This window comes from Glandiceps talaboti, chromosome 22 (genome assembly GCF_964340395.1).
Source record: "Glandiceps talaboti chromosome 22, keGlaTala1.1, whole genome shotgun sequence".
NCBI lineage: Eukaryota > Metazoa > Hemichordata > Enteropneusta > Spengelidae > Glandiceps > Glandiceps talaboti.
In genome coordinates, this window is record NC_135570.1 from 18,369,273 (window position 1) to 18,387,802 (window position 18,530).

At 35.7% G+C, this 18,530-nt stretch overlaps 1 protein-coding gene and 1 long non-coding RNA gene across 5 annotated transcripts in view; both read left to right on the plus strand.

Annotated features, from left to right (window-relative positions):
* Positions 1 to 479: 479 nt before the first annotated feature.
* The window catches only part of LOC144451919 (RUN and FYVE domain-containing protein 2-like), a 97,971-nt gene continuing 79,920 nt past the window's right edge, over positions 480 to 18,530 (plus strand). For 2 of the 4 annotated variants that reach the window (XM_078142825.1, XM_078142826.1), the window contains exon 1: positions 480 to 655. In XM_078142825.1, coding sequence (XP_077998951.1) covers positions 484 to 655 — 172 coding nt within the window. In that variant the 5' untranslated portion in view covers positions 480 to 483. Of the gene's footprint in view, positions 656 to 15,536; positions 15,609 to 18,530 lie in introns of those variants that run through there. The other 2 variants (XM_078142828.1, XM_078142827.1) reach the window with 2 other exon arrangements.
* Positions 8,283 to 9,480, plus strand: LOC144452335 (uncharacterized). Its single transcript, XR_013482346.1, has 2 exons — positions 8,283 to 8,705; positions 9,106 to 9,480. It is a non-coding gene; the product is annotated as an uncharacterized LOC144452335 (long non-coding RNA).

Below are 18,530 nucleotides of genomic sequence, written 5' to 3' on the forward strand. Positions count from 1 at the left end.
ATTCCTCCGACCCCCCCCCCCCCCCAGGCCATAAATAATGACGGCTCCCTAAAATGGTCCACCCTAATTAGATAAATGTACGTACATAGCCGCAACATCAGATTGTCATCTTCTAAAAGTAATGTATTGATATACTTCTCAATTTGAACTATCATATGTTTTTTTTAAAAATATTTTTATTCTTATATTTATTTAACGATTATGTAACAGTGGGATCCGAGACTGGCTAAAAACAAAAGTTTGCCAAATTCTATCGATGGTGGCGATCTATCATTTGGGGAATCATTATCTACAGAATATTGAAAATCAAGGCTGTTTACTTTACGAAATAGTTTCACATTGGTTTGAGTCCGTTCCTTTAAATTGCGATATTTGTAAAACTCACCTATTCTGAACTCCAGTGACCCGGCCGTACAGCCACTCTCTTGGACATAACAAGCAAACAAACAAACAAACAAATAAATAAATGAACAAGCGGCCAAAATGGCGTCCGACAATGATAACATTGTGCTGGAATCGAAGGGCGAACAGAAATCGGAAGAAAAGTTGCCAGCAGCAGACGTAGTAAGTGTACAAACTGGAAAAATACAAGCAAAGGACGAATGGCCAGCTCCGATCGTCATCACAAAGGACACAAAACCGAAAAAGCGAAGAGGTACATGATTTGTCAGTTGTATATTGTTGTGTGTAAATACTAAATGTACGTGTTTATAGGAGGCGTATCCATTCATTTTTAGAACTCGATGATGTGTTATTGATATTTTTCCGTCGTACTTTTTATAAATTATACCCAATTCTATGTGTAGAACTTACTGACAGACTCACACTATGCGTGGTTTATCTTGAAATACAGCAAGAAGACTACATGATGCCATAATATTGCACATGATGTCTATTGTTTGCCACAGATTATATTTATATCAACTGATAGCGTATCCGTCATGTGAAGACAACAACAGTGTCACTTTTAAAACGTAATTTCGATTTAGGACTATTTCCTTCTCATTTTTACCTCCCGTAAGGGTACGGGAGGTATTAAAAGGGGAATGTGTGTCTGTCTGTCTGTCTGTCTGTCTGTCTCTGTGTGTCTGTCTGTGTGTGCGTGTGTGTGTGTATGTGTGTGTGTGTGTGTGTGTGTGTGTGTGTGTGTGTGTCTGTCTGTGTCATCATTTTCTAAAAATCGGCCGGCTCAATTGTAATGAAATTTGGGATATATAATCTTTAGGGTAATAGCTAGACCTGATTAGGTTTTGAGCCAGATCTGTTGATGTTTAATTAGAGAAATTTGCATATTAATGAAATCAACTAATTACGCAATATCTTAAGACTGTATACTTCAATTTCAATATAATTTAGTATATTCGTTAAACATAATAACATACATTTGTCCTATAAAATTCGTTACAGCGTTAATGAATAATTTGCATAATTATTTATTTTTGGTAATTAGGCTATATCTTAAGAATACATACTTCAAATTCAACATAATTTAGTACATACGTTAACCATAAGAAAACACATATGTGCTATCAAGTTTGTTGATGCACCATACAGTGTTAATGAATAATTTGCATAATTAATGATTTTCGGTAATTAGGCTATATCTTAAGAATACATACTTCAATTCCAATATAATTCAGTACACACGTTAACCATAACAATCACATATGTCCTGTAAAGCTTGTTGGTGTACCTCTCAGTGTTAATGAATAATTTGCATAATTAATGATTCTTGGTAATTAGGCTATATCTTACAACTGCATACTTCAATTTCAATACAATTCAGTACATACATTAACCATAACAAATTGTGTATGTCCTATAAAGTTAGTTGATGTACCTTACAGTGTTAATGAATAATTTGCATAATTAATGATTTTCGGTAATTAGGCTATATCTTAAGACTGCATACTTCAATTTCAATACATTTTAGTACATATGTACATACAAGCGGATATGTCCTATAAAATCTTTTATATAGCTTAATTTTAATGAAAAATTTGCATAATTAATGATTTTAGGTAACTACATGTAGGTTGTATCTTAAAAATGCAAGCTTCAAATTTCGTATAATATGATACATACATCAACCATAATAATACGTACCTGTCCTATGAAGTTTGTTGCTACAACTTTTTCCTTTAATGAGTATTTTGAATAATGAACGATATTCAGTAATTAAGCAGTACATGTATCATACACTCTTACATACATTAACCTAAGAAAGCATGCTTGTCCAAAAAACAAAGCCTGTTACCATAGTTTTTTAGCTCCGCTGTCAGCGAAAGCTGAAAGCGTAGCTTTAGGTATAGGCGGGTATTGAGGTATAGAGAGTAGAGTGAATCATAGGTGTCCGTCAAACTTTTATATTTTCACTATCTACTCCGAAAGTGACAGTCGGAATTCTTCGATATTTGGTGTGCATGTTCCCTGGGGGGAGGCTATTCAGATTTGTTCATGCCAAGTTGATCTGTGCCATTTTCAATTTTTTATGATTTTTTTTCCAAAAATGACATTTTCATCAACTCCTCATAAACTTCAAGTCAGATTGCTTTGATATCTGGTGTGTTGATGCACAGGGGGTAGCTTACTTAGATTTGTTAATTTCTTCTCTTCTATTTTTTATGATTTTTTTTTTGAAATTTGAAAAAAAAATGAATATGTTAATGAGCATTATGACCTACGCAATATTGGAAATCAGTCCGCGAGACTTTAGGTAAAGTGCAACTTTTCAAAAGACACTATTGACGTCAAACAAGCAATGTAATATGTGCTATAGTCTTAATTCTACGCATTGTGCGCCCAAATGACAAATATTTGTTCGAAAAAGGGTTGTAAACTTCAAATCCAATCTCCACCCCTCCTACAGAATGGTTCATTCCAGTATATGCACCTCATTATCATTGTGAGAAGTCTTCCATGCCTAGCACCTGAACTGAAGTGTATCGAACGATTTTTGACAGAGTCAGTCGTCAATAAAAATGATAATACTCTTTCTAAAATTACCACATTTTGAAAGGGAAAGTACTTTGTGGTTCATTTATGGAGTTTTGTTTTTGTACGATCAATATTGGTGGCAAAATTACAGCATCAAAATTGCCGATGTGGTAATGCACGACAATCCCAAGTACCCGGATGCACGTGGGACTAACCCAGAAGCAAGTCGTTGTCAGCCATACGTTACAGTGCAGTGGTAACATCGTCCGAGAAATCGCTGCGTTCAGTGTCATTATTCACAGAATTGTTGTTTTCGAGTGAAAACCCGTCTTGAATTGTATAACTCTAACATGTCAAGTTATATTTTGAAAGTTGTATCGCTAGTTTGAGACGATTTTCTCACGTACTATCTTGGACTTGGACCTTACTCCAGTTCATCGGGAAGTTTAGCCAGCCCGATAATTCTTTCTGGTTTAGTTTACAACACTTTTGATCGCGCAGATTTTGTTGTTGTGATGAAAAGAAATTTAAAAAAAAGATCACTTCAACCATTTCGTTGTGTTTTCTTTATGAAAGGTAATCGAACATGAACGAGTGTTACCACTGTAACCAGGAGGGTCTATGCTGTAACGTATGGCAAGGGTTCGACATACACGCTGGTCCACTATCCCACGAGTCTAGTAACTTTCTGTAACTTGTAAGGACCAGTAAAGGTTTCTAAAATGCCCATTGCAGGTAGTCCGACGGGATAGTGACTTTTAGATAGGTATATTAGGGAGCTCAGAATTCAAACCACCGGCTATATGATGAATTCACAGTCATAGTAAAATTCATTTGATTTTTAATTTGCTATTTTGACCAACTCCGGTTGTCTATTCGCGATAAAATTACGATTAGTTCGGAAACGGGGTAGATTTTCTCTGATTCCGTGTCATAAAAGCATGTGTTGTGTAGTTTTCGAAAAGCACACCCGGTGGGAAAGTCGCCCAACAGGTGATCTCACGCCATTGCTGTACTACGTGGCACTTTATTCTGGCGGGGTGTCTCTTGAAAACGGGAATAGCGAAGGATGAGCCAATCAAGTGAGACCTTTCAAATGTAGGTAATATTATAGCCAATAAAATTAGTTGTACGATGATATGTGTATAATAAGGGTAAGGCTGGCCTAGCGCCTCTACACTGTAACAAGTAAATAGTAAAGTTGAAATCTTTGTCGCATGAATTCGTATTTATGTACGGATGCGTAGTCTTTCTGAACAGTAATTTTTAGATCAGTTAGTATTTAAACTACGTTTCTGAGTTAATTATTCGGTAGGTTATTGACGAGCTCCCTTTGTAAAAACGCTGTACAAATTGGATGTCAGCATTCGCCCGGCCACGTTCAACGGAACTAAGTGAAGCTCAATCATAACAATGGTGGCTGTCAAAATCGAAGACGCAATTTGACCGTGTTGTTATTTCAGTGAGTTTATTCAGCAAGAAAACAACGTGTTCTATGTTTTTGTACTTCCTACATGATGTGATGATCGTTTTTTTTACCGGTATAACTTACAGCCTACAATGAAACTGCTAACTTAGTAACACTGACACGATTCCGTGTTCCGTGTTCCGTGTTCATGTTTTGGGGCACATTTCTAAATACGCGAAACCAGTTATTGAATGTGTAGTGGATATTGATATTCAGTTTGAAAAATTAAAATCCTGAACTTTATTTTGCGAACGGTTTTGTCATTTCTTAGTAATTATAGGGCCGACTGTATCATGTTTAACGTTTATGCAACCTGGAAGTACATAGACACGAAAATAGACGAAGTGACTTGTACATGTAATTAGTAACAAAATTTTGCTGTAACTGCTGGTAACCTTCAAATTTATTTATTTTTATGTTGTAAATACATTCTAATATGCACTAAGGACAACACTATAAAGACTTGCTCCATGGGAAGGTAATTTTTTGTCTTTTAAGAATGCAATAGTTAGATCAATGTGTACAAGAAATGTTATGTAGTATTTAAGCTAGAAATAAGACCACATAACATCTTATACTCCCCCCCCCCCAATTAAGACAAACTACTCACAGAAAGCAACAAAAAAAGAGAAGCAGCTCCAAAACATAAAAAAGAGAATAAAATTACAGTAATGAGTTGATGATGCACAAACAACTACAAAGAAATAGACAGTTCAATTACAACACACGGTTTGAAATAAATATGGGGTTTGGAAAAGTGAATTAGAAGTAGAGCAAAAACTAAGAGAGATGAAGAGCCTAAGTGAACAAGCGAAAGCACTTAAAGATAGGACCACCAAATATCTGGTCAATAAGGACTTTATCCACGTTGGATAATAATTTACAGTACAGTATCGAATACAGAAAACACGACACACGTAACGTATGACAGAAAACAGAAACAAACTATCAAGTAAATCTAGTAATAGGGCCAACACACTGAAGACTGTCACAACCACTGCTTCGTTTGAATAGCTAAGGTGCTGGTTAGCTTGTAGATCCCACCGTTGCCACCATGGAATATTGTTGAGGAGTAGGTAGTTGTCGTTCTATTCCGGATCTGAACTATCAAACGTTACCAAACAGTCATTACACAGGGAAGGACGACAAATCTCACAGCATACAGCACAACAGCTTTTCACTTGAAGGAGACTTGATTTATTATTCCATGTGAACTCTAAATCCAAATCTAACATAAAAACACAAGTATTTAAAACTAGTAAAAATCTATAACACCTCCCTAAAGAATTGGCATGCTACTCATTGGATAGTTGTCATCACATGATTACTCTAAGTATTACAATTGGATCTGCATATTAGATTATGTAAATCTGTCCTAGTGTTAATATCTAATATCACTTTCATTTGGGATTTTTTGTCAAGACATCCCCATGGTTCATTCACTAGTTAAGTACACTTCCTATGTACCAAGGGATAATAACTACTTAACTCTATAAACAGAAATTAACTTATAATATTTTGTAACAACTTTTAAATACTTTGTGATATGCGTTTCAAATTCCTCTGTAACTAAGGCTACTTCATCACAATTACATCTAGTCAATAGTGTTACTCTCACACAGAATTCTGTGCTTCCCCTACAGCGTTCCTATCAACTTTATGATGTTGTTGCATCCCCACATGATTTTAGTTTCAGCAGACTGGAGGTGGAGTTTGGTTTTTACGTTTTTAATGGTTCACAGTAAACTGTATCGTACTATCACTATCAGTGCAGGGCATGTATTTTGAGGCAAGCGATTGTTCCTCTCGCTAACCGCTCACGCAAATTAAAATCCACGAGAGCGATTTTCCATTCACATGGACCCCACCCAACCTAGCTGTACAACAGCCTGATGTTATTTTAGATCATTTTTCAGTATGAGGTTACCATAAAAATCAACGTTTGTTCGGTAAAATTACATGGTGAGAGCGTGGCACACTTCCGTAGGCGATAAACATATTTGACCTAAAACCTGTTGTTCTGTATCACTTTGTAACGATGTCGTTATTGTTGTAAAGATTCAGTTTGCTTCATCATAAATTGCAGTATAGCATGACAAGTTGAGAACTACACTTCTGTGTACCTGTAATACAGGTCGACGTCAACATGTGCGTTAGTACACAGACTGTGGTTAGTACTGTACCTTGACTGTGTTTCCTACCCGTACCCCAAACCGAATTAGCACTTACGATTTTGTATGGATTTCACCTGTTCAACTGTGCTCAATGAACAAAAATACACAACACCCTAAACTATATGCACTCTACTTGGCCATCACAATAATGACTTTTACTGATCAACAAACTTTAGATTTTAGATTAACCCATTGCACATGAATTGTGTCCTTCGTGGTAAAATGTACATGCGGCCACCTCCCTATTACTAGGTAATAGATACATCCATGCGATGTACATATGTACCAGACACAAGTTGCTGTTGTTGAGGAAAAAATGAGCTATCACATGTAAATTACATGTTATGGTGTTGAGGAGTGAATATGTTTAGTTAATCGATGTCAAGGATAGTAAGAACGTGTATTTGACCACTGAAACACATAATTGACTCCATGTTCAAGTAAAGGCTGTGGCGCCTGTCAGCAGACTTGACCTTTTTAAAGGCCAGTAAGCATGTAAATGTTACAGGTTTCCCTTATCAATTTACTGGAGTTCCGCCAGGTGTGGCCCATGTCCAAGGCTCCCTTTACAAAACAATAGCAAAGCATTTTGTATCTCTGAAAAAAACAACTGAGCCTCCATTACAGAAGGATTAATATAGTGCCCTCTATGGTCATATAGGCTACAATGACATACAAGTGGAAACAATGCAAAATACAAAATGTAGTTGAGCTTCAGTGTGCTATACGCATGGTGAAATGTATGTTACTGTGTACAATGTATGTGTGTATTGATGCATGTGTTTATGTGTAAAATCTGTGACTGATCCCTACCAAATGCGAGTAGTATATTATTTTCAGGTCGTGAAATTATGGCCAATTTGACTTATGATCAATAAATATCCGTCTTTCTAGAACAAACATGCTTAGAAGTCACATATTTGCCGTGTGCACTTGACGTCATAGTCAACAGGAAGGCAGCAATTCTGAAGATTTCTAAGCCTTTACCATCTTGCATTGAAAAATCTTGTTAGATGTTCATTACTCTCGGGCACAAATGATGGTTTACATTCCAAAGATGAAAACTGGGAAGAGTAGCCAAGTGATAAAGGTTCCTCAAATGTGTGCAAATATGCCTAGCAACAAGACCACGCCCATAACAACAGCCAAATACAGTTGTACTACATGTTTTTGCCCATTGGCGCTATTTATTATTTTAATGTAATACTCAGTGCACTGTCTGAAACTTAGATTAAAAAATTAAAATATGTAATCATAAAAATATTATTGTATGGAGTAATTGCATTTTCTACAAGATACATTTGTACATTTACATGTACAACCAAGGGTGGAAATTCTGTGAATTACATGCGTTTGTAAGCTTTGAAATTCTAAGATATAAACAAGGGTGGAAATGTGTGAATACTTGCGTTTGTAAGCTTTGACATTCTAGATGTAACCAAGGATTGAAATTCTGTGGATATTTGCATTTATTTATTTATTTATTAATCTTTCATATACAGACACCATTTCAGTGCATTAGGCCAAACAAAAAAAATTGTGTGGTTCCGGTTACCCGACCGACCCTAATTTTTAACCCCCGACTGCCGACTTTTTATTCGAGGTTTCTGAAAAATACCGAAAACCCGACAGAAAATCGAAAATTTACAAATCTCGCAAAGCGCGAGAGTTCGGGCGAGAGTTACGACGTCCATGCTTTGAAAACAAAAATGGCCTCTCGCCTGTTCGAACACGGCGTGTTTTCAATTGAATTCGCAGGAATAGGATCTAGGATGCGACCACATTCAGCAAAAATCTGTACTGACTACTGGTAACTCAGACAGGACATTCGAGCAATTGTTAGAAGACCACCATCCAGGTTATTCGGAATGCAAATATTACCAGAGTCGTATTGAATGTTCGAGTTCAATGAATGGCCCGTGGATGGAAGTTACTCAAAGCAATATTCAACTCGGCACCGTCAGTCAGAACTTTAGTATTAAATACGTACGAGTTCAATGTCAACGAGACCCTATTTCTCGTGAAATGGAGGATATTGTTGAGGAAACCACAACGAAAGCCGTGAATGCATTCGAAATACTAATAGCAGGTGGACGGGAATTTGTTCGGAAGAAACCCTCGTCAAGGTTTGTTTTTATTTTTACTCCGTTGTTGTTGTTTTTTTTACTTCGTTGTTTCGAAGCATTTTTTGTGCCATTCTTTTGGAAAAATAAGACATTGTAAGGGAAGAGACGAAACGTAAGATGAATTTGTTGTGGGTAAACGTGACGTGATTTTTTGAATGTTTTGTTTGCGTTTTTTTATTCTATAACGCCACTATTTTCATACGTCGTTACAGGCTAGGCGCAATAGTCAGACTTTTTGCGCACAAATTTTTAATTAAGGCATGCGAGGTTGAATATTCAATTTTACTTAAAAAATAACTCCAGCTTTAACTCTATGAGTGTATATATGTTCGTAATACTTTGAGGTGGGTGAGTGAAAAGTATTTTTAATAAATGTCCATTTAATTTCTCTTGTCTGTAGTGGCGTTTCACTGACCAAAAAACAAGAATTATATAACTCATTGGTAGATCTATTTGAGAAGAGAGGACTGGATTGATATTGGTAGAAAAGATGTATGTTGCCACTGTGGTGATGTTGGAGCTGAAGTTGATGCTGAACTGAAGAAGCGCTACAAAACAGTCTTACCTATTTGTACTACATGTAAAGACAATGGGAACCATTCAGTTGTTCAACGCCCATTTGGAAAGAAACGTTGAAGTGAATAATATAATGTATAAATGTACATGAAATGTAACCTGAAAAAATAACATTCAGAGTTGGATGTTGATTTTGTTATTTTGCAGGCCAGTAAAACCAACTGGTCAGTGTTATTGTGAAGGAATCTGTATTACTGAATTATCATATGAAAAGAAATAAAAAATAATTTGATTTGTGAATTTAAGTCTGCTCTGTACATATATTTGAGTTGCTAGTTGTATTTTCAACCCCGTCCATACCTGCAAAATAGAAATTAAAAAAAAAAAAAATAAAAAAAAATCCCTACCTACCTACCCTTATTTTCAAGACCATGTAATAGGAACCACACATTTTTTTTTGTTTGGCCTTAGCACTGATCTCCTAATAGAACCTCTTGCAAGATTACATACACAAAAAACAAACAAACAAAGGGACAAATTAGGACAGAAAGTTGCAGATGCAAAGTGTACTTTAAAAGATATCCAAATTGTATTACCAGACTACATTCTGAAGATCTCTTTTAAATATTGACAAGTTCAGTGCTGATCTTATGGATATGGGTAGATTGTTCCATAGAACAACACCACTATAGTAAAATGCCCATTTCCCATATTCAGTTTAACTGTAGGGTTGTATGTGTTACCTTTACTGGCCTGTCTTGTGTTATGAAGATGAATTTGGTTGGAAAGATTGAACATTTCAGTGAGGTAACTACATGTAGGTGCATTACCTGTTACGGATTTGTAGACGAGTGTTGCCAGCTGGCACTTCCATTTACAAAATGAGGGCTGACCCAACCCAAATTTTCATGAATCCAACCTGTACTAGTATCACAGGGAACTTTGAGGACCAGCTCGTTTATGGAGGAGTTCAAGTATCTTCAAATACTTTTGATTCATATTACACCATACATTCAAAGCATAATCAAATAGGGGTTTGTTTCTATTAAAGCTATAACCAAGGGTGGAAATTCTGAGAATACTTGCGTTTGTAAGCTCTGAAATCTAAGCTACATAACAAGGGTGGAAATGTGTGAATACAAATATACTTGATTTTGCATGTTATTTAATTCTGCATGTGATACTTGTCATCTCACTTGTAAAGATATGGACCCTTGTCAGCTACATTTGTACTATCACAACCCATAAAATGATATGGACCCTTGCAGCTACATTTGTACTATCACAACCCATAAAATGATATGGATCCTTGGCAGCTACATTTGTACTATCACAACCCATAAAATGATATGGACCCTTGCAGCTACATTTGTACTATCACAACCCATAAAATGATATGGACCCTTGGCAGCTACATTTGTACTATCACAACCCATAAAATGATATGGACCCTTGGCAGCTACATTTGTACTATCACAACCCATAAAATGATATGGACCCTTGGCAGCTACATTTGTACTATCACAACCCATAAAATGATATGGACCCTTGGCAGCTACATTTGTACTATCATAACCCATAAAATGGGTAACAGGACAACTGCCCCCCGGACAACTGCCCCCCGGACAATTGCCCCCGAAGGACAATTGCCCCCCGGACAACTGCCCCCGAAGGACAACTGCCCCCGAAGGACAACTGCCCCCCGGACTACTGCCCCCGAACGAAAAAAAAACCTAGTTTGTCATTCATTAAAAAGTCACCGTCGGCATAGGCCATAAGTCAGAAATAGACTGGCGATGACGAATCTGGGCAAACATGATGTAACCGAAATTCACATGATTGGTTAGAGAAAAGTATATAATAACTTTTATGATGGCGTGATCTTATGGTGTGATTTTCTATATTTAGTTGTTTTGTAAATTCCATTGTATTGGAAGTATTCTTAAAGTGAGAATTAAACATCCAGAAGCACACGAGCACTCGGGTAGGTGAATCTGGCAAGCCGAAATCTCTTCTCAGTCGTGACTAATTCCTGACTTGGACCTGAACGATCCCGTACGAGAGTATGATAGTGTGAGTGCTAGAGTGCAACGTTAGAACTATCCATACTTATTATACCGTATATAACTCTACGACTCACAATACCTGTATATGATATTGATTGTTGTTCAACTGATGTCTTCACTGGCGGAATACATAAATTGCCCTGAGCCTTCTGTCATGTATTGTATTCATAATTAAACAGCGTGCAATAATCGGTTATAGAGTGTGGTAAATTATTGTGTATTAAGTCGTAAACAAAAACACCTACTAAATACTTGTGTAACTTAAACACGTCGAGAATTGTTAACTGGTTGAAAAGAGGAGAAGAATGTTCCAGAAAATTATGTGAATTACAGCGATAAGTTAAATCATCATGCCGACATTTATGAATGACGCAACAATTATCACAGATAACAACAGAGTAAAACATGTAAATGTAGTGAGTATAATGTATGCAAATTACGGCGGTAAGTTAAATCATCATGCCGACATTTATGAATGACGTAACAATTATCACAGATAACAATAGAGTAAAACATGTGAATTGCGGCGGTAAGTTGCCGACGGTGACTTTTTAATTAATGACCAACCCGTACATCTGTAATACTAGTTTTTTTTTCGTTCGGGGGCAGTAGTCCGGGGGGCAGTTGTCCTTCGGGGGCAGTTGTCCGGGGGGCAATTGTCCGGGGGGCAGTTGTCCTTCGGGGGCAATTGTCCGGGGGGGCAGTTGTCCTTCGGGGGCAATTGTCCTTCGGGGGCAATTGTCCGGGGGGCAGTTGTCCGGGGGGCAGTTGTCCTAGAATCATAAAATGATATGGACCCTTGCAGCTACATTTGTACTATCATAACCCATAAAATGATATGGACCCTTGTCAGCTACATTTGTACTATCATAACCCATAAAATGATATGGACCCTTGGCAGCTACATTTGTACTATCATAACCCATAAAATGATATGGACCCTTGGCAGCTACATTTGTACTATCCCATAAAATGATATGGACCCTTGCAGCTACATTTGTACTATCATAACCCATAAAATGATATGGACCCTTGCAGCTACATTTGTACTATCATAACCCATAAAATGATATGGACCCTTGCAGCTACATTTGTACTATCATAACCCATAAAATGATATGGACCCTTGGCAGCTACATTTGTACTATCACAACCCATAAAATGATATGGACCCTTGGCAGCTACATTTGTACTATCACATAAAATGATATGGACCCTTGCAGCTACATTTGTACTATCACAACCCATAAAATGATATGGACCCTTGGCAGCTACATTTGTACTATCACAACCCATAAAATGATATGGACGCAGCTACATTTGTACTATCATAACCCATAAAATGATATGGACCCTTGGCAGCTACATTTGTACTATCACAACCCATAAAATGATATGGACCCTTGGCAGCTACATTTGTACTATCATAACCCAGTGTTTTTGCTAAGGTTTGGGAACCCCGGTAACAGAAAGGGGGAAAGAGGTAAAACTGGTAGTGCTTCTAATGCAATGTATCATAATTTTGGTGGGGAACCCCAGTAAAATGATGTGGGAACCCCGGTAGATTTTACCTACTTACCGCCCTTAAATAAAACACTGATAACCCATAAAATGATATGGACCCTTGGCAGCTACATTTGTACTATCACAACCCATAAAATGATATGGACCCTTGCAGCTACATTTGTACTATCACAACCCATAAAATGATATGGACCCTTGCAGCTACATTTGTACTATCACAACCCATAAAATGATATGGATCCTTGGCAGCTACATTTGTACTATCACATAAAATGATATGGACCCTTGCAGCTACATTTGTACTATCACAACCCATAAAATGATATGGACCCTTGCAGCTACATTTGTACTATCATAACCCATAAAATGATATGGATCCTTGGCAGCTACATTTGTACTATCACATAAAATGATATGGACCCTTGCAGCTACATTTGTACTATCACAACCCATAAAATGATATGGATCCTTGGCAGCTACATTTGTACTATCACAACCCATAAAATGATATGGACCCTTGCAGCTACATTTGTACTATCACAACCCATAAAATGATATGGACCCTTGCAGCTACATTTGTACTATCATAACCCATAAAATGATATGGACCCTTGGCAGCTACATTTGTACTATCATAACCCATAAAATGATATGGACCCTTGGCAGCTACATTTGTACTATCATAACCCATAAAATGATATGGACCCTTGGCAGCTACATTTGTACTATCATAACCCATAAAATGATATGGACCCTTTTGGCAGCTACATTTGTACTATCACATAAAATGATATGGACCCTTGCAGCTACATTTGTACTATCACAACCCATAAAATGATATGGACCCTTGCAGCTACATTTGTACTATCATAACCCATAATTTGATATGGACCCTTGGCAGCTACATTTGTACTATCACAACCCATAAAATGATATGGACCCTTGGCAGCTACATTTGTACTATCACAACCCATAAAATGATATGGACCCTTGCAGCTACATTTGTACTATCATAACCCATAAAATGATATGGACCCTTGCAGCTACATTTGTACTATCACAACCCATAAAATGATATGGACGCAGCTACATTTGTACTATCATAACCCATAAAATGATATGGACCCTTGGCAGCTACATTTGTACTATCACAACCCATAAAATGATATGGACCCTTGGCAGCTACATTTGTACTATCACAACCCATAAAATGATATGGACGCAGCTACATTTGTACTATCATAACCCATAAAATGATATGGACCCTTGGCAGCTACATTTGTACTATCACAACCCATAAAATGATATGGACGCAGCTACATTTGTACTATCATAACCCATAAAATGACATGGACCCTTGGCAGCTACATTTGTACTATCATAACCCATAAAATGACATGGACCCTTGGCAGCTACATTTGTACTATCACAACCCATAAAATGACATGGACCCTTGCAGCTACATTTGTACTATCATAACCCATAAAATGATACATTCCTATACCATGGCAACAATAGAGGCAAAGTCATCCCTGAAATAGAATGGTATATTCTTTTACCATGACTGGTAGAGGTGAAATTGTCGCAGAAAGAGAATGTATTATTCCTTTGCTATGGCAACAATAAGGAATACTCCTCCTAGAAATGGTATATTCCTTTCCTATGGCAACATTAATGAATAGCCCATCCCTGAAATAGAAAGGTGTATTTCTTTATTATGGTAACATTTTGAAATATTTCCCATCCCTAGGATAAGATAGTATATTCCATTATCATGGCAACATTAGAGAATACGTAATTTCCTGTCAAACAGGGTGTAATTTATTTATTTAAATTTAGAATTAAAATGAGATTTTATAGCCTCTAACCAGCTGTGTTTATCACTGATTGGTCCATTCCTAACTGTTCTCATGGTACATGTATATGTATATGTATATGTGTTATTTTGTATGCCTCAAAACCCCTGACTGACAAAAAAATAAAAAGGCATGTGACTTTGATGAATTTTAGTGCATTATGGATGAAGTGATGAATTATGTATCAAGCTTACAGAGGTATAAACATATAATTGTCATGCTAATGTGAAGTATTTATCTTCAGACGTAAGAGGCCATAAAAAGGTGATTTCACAGAAATAACTGTCATCTTGATCATTAAGTATGGAAGTCATGTCAATTTATGCTGCAAGATCAGGTGATCATTGTTATTAGCATATTCCTGAATATATTATAGTTTTTCCATCAAGGAGATGGTGATTGTTACATGGCTTGCAATCCAATCATATGTAAATGCAGACACATGTTTTCATGAATTAGAATACAGCAAATTAGAATCGGTGATGCAAATTTATGTCTAGGCTGTAAATGCAGTTAGATGTAGAAGAGGCCTGATCTTGAGTTGTGTCTCATCTACAATTTATGCCAAGTTGCTTATTGTAATATGTGAATGTCAGATATACCTGGCTAATGCAGGGTATCTGTTTAATTCTAGTCTTGGTATTTTTCACGTTTCTTGCTTTGGGAGCCATCAATTTTGCTTCTAAATTGCTACATCTCAGATTAAGCTTCTGGGAATACACGGGTAGAGAAATTTCCGGTGATTTTGTAAGTGAGGCAGAGCTAGGAAATCTTTGGCAAGGCCAGCAAAGAACATATCTCGACCCCACCTTCAGACAACATGGCCGAAGAAACCATATACCTGTGTAACTTTCGTGTCTCAGTGGATGGAGAATGGTTATGCCTACGTGAACTCAACGATGTGTCCATGACGCCTAAATTGCAGTCCCCTGAGGAAGAGGGTATTTTATCCAAATTTTATCGTATCTGAATTTTTGGATTTTCTAAGAAAAAAAAGTAGTCCAAGCTAATAATGAGCTTGTAATTTGCATAAGTTCCCCATACAGCACTAGCAGACAGCCATTGAATTGTTAATATTGGAAAAAGGGATCATTTTTTATTGGTGTGAAAAAAATCTAAAGCTTCCTTGTTAAAATGCTGTTTGTATTGTAATCAGTAGTCATTGTAGACATGTATATGTTGTAATTATTTCAAGATAAATAGTCAAATGATTGGAAAATTAGATTTTTTAAATTATGTTACATTTCCTGACGTAATATAGAATCTATGTTATTAAATAATTAAATGGTAATTGGTGTTAGTAATGAAATCTTGATTTTTAGAAAGCGTATTATCATGATTAGAGATTGTAAGAGATACATTATCTCACTATAGCATTTAATGATTCTTATGGCAAAATGATTCTGTGTCAAATTTGATAAATTGTCTACATGTACAGCGTAGCCAATACATGTGCATGATGAATTGTAAACTGTACTTGTGTGACCCATGTGTCTGTCACTGTCCATGTTATGCTAATTAATTCAGATGTTCACCTCTTCAGCTCTCAGTATTTTATTGGGCTCACACATTCATGTACATGTAGGTTATGTATGGTATATAGAGTAGCACTTGTTCTTATTGCATGGCACAGTTTTAAGAGATGTAACCCATAAACTAATCAATGCATTTTATATGTATGTTCTTCAAAACAGCCCAATATGAGTGTTTTAGGTTTTAGTCCTTATATAAAATTAGTTCAATCATTGTAACCTCCAAAATATGATACAATGTAATTATATATATTTACCATGATAAATACACCTTGGGTGTTAAACCATAATACAAATGTAACTAACACCTGTTATATCGATTTTATATAGAAAAAGTTAATTTATGAAATAATTTATGACTGAAGAAAATATCATTCACACATGCTATTGTCATCATGTCCCAGCATGCTAGTCATCATGTCCCAGCATGCTAGTCATCATGTCCCAGCATGCTATGTCATCATGTCCCAGCATGCTAGTCATCATGTCCCAGCATGCTATTGTCATCATGTCCCAGCATGCTATTGCCATCATGTCCCAGCATGCTAGTCATCATGTCCCAGCATGCTATTGTCATCATGTCCCAGCATGCTATTGTCATCATGTCCCAGCATGCTAGTCATCATGTCCCAGCATGCTATAGTCATCATGTCCCAGCATGCTATTGTCATCATGTCCCAGCATGCTAGTCATCATGTCCCAGCACGCTATTGTCATCATCATCATATCAACATACACGTTTTGAAAAAAATCCAGTTATTTCCTGATTGAAATTATTAATGTGATAGTCTATATGTCATCCTAGTAAGAAACTCATTTTACAACATGGTTTGATATAATGCACTGATAGCATGCAGAATGATCGACATGACTAAGGTTAGATATTGGTATATTGATATTGGTATTGATATACAATTTATAATATTCACTGATTACTTCATATTTCAAACCAACAACTGTTGTAAAGTTTCTTTCACATGTACAATTGTATATCAAGAATTCTACTTCTCTTCAGTGACTTTGAAGAGCGCTGATGAATCATCTAGATTTGCATCTTCTGATCACATGAGGGCAGGCTTCAATATACACTTTCTTCCCACATATGGTGTGGTGGCATGGACTATATATACTAAATACATTGACAAGTCAAGATGCTAGACTTGTACTTTTATATGATTTATATTTTTGTCACTGATTTTCATTCCAATGTCGTACAAAAATTGATAAAATTAAAGCTCAAACAGAATTCCAGTATGCAAACTCATATTTTACATGTACAATATAAGTCTTCTATTTTATGAAATCCTGGACTATGTATATTGTCAATGTCAGTGATAATTAACTGTATAGCACAATTATTAACATACTAATAACCTGTTCAAACTGATAACTACATTGTAACTGTATAGCACAATTATTAACATACTAATAACCTGTACAAATTGATAATTAACTGTATAGAACAATTATTACATACTAACAACCTGTACAAACTGATAATTAACTGTACATAATTATTACATACTAATAACCTGTACAAATTGATAATTAACTACATAATTATTACATACTAATAACCTGTACAAATTGATAATTAACTGTACATAATTATTACATACTAATAACCTGTACAAACTGATAATTAACTGTACATAATTATTACATACTAATAACCTGTACAAACTGATAATTAACTGTACATAATTATTACATACTAATAACCTGTACAAATTGATAATTAACTGTACATAATTATTACATACTAATAACCTGTACAAATTGATAATTAACTGTACATAATTATTACATACTAATAACCTGTACAAATTGATAATTAACTGTACATAATTATTACATACTAATAACCTGTACAAACTGATAATTAACTGTACATAATTATTACATACTAATAACCTGTACAAACTGATAATTAACTGTACATAATTATTACATACTAATAACCTGTACAAATTGATAATTAACTGTACATAATTATTACATACTAATAACCTGTACAAACTGATAATTAACTGTACATAATTATTACATACTAATAACCTGTACAAATTGATAATTAACTGTACATAATTATTACATACTAATAACCTGTACAAATTGATAATTAACTGTATAGAACAATTATTAACATACTAATAACCTGTACAAACTGATAATTAACTGACTGTACATAATTATTACATACTAATAAAATGTACAAATTGATAATTAACTGTATAGAACAATTATTACATACTAATAACCTGTACAAATTGATAATTAACTGTATAGAACAATTATTACATACTAATAACCTGTACAAATTGATAACTA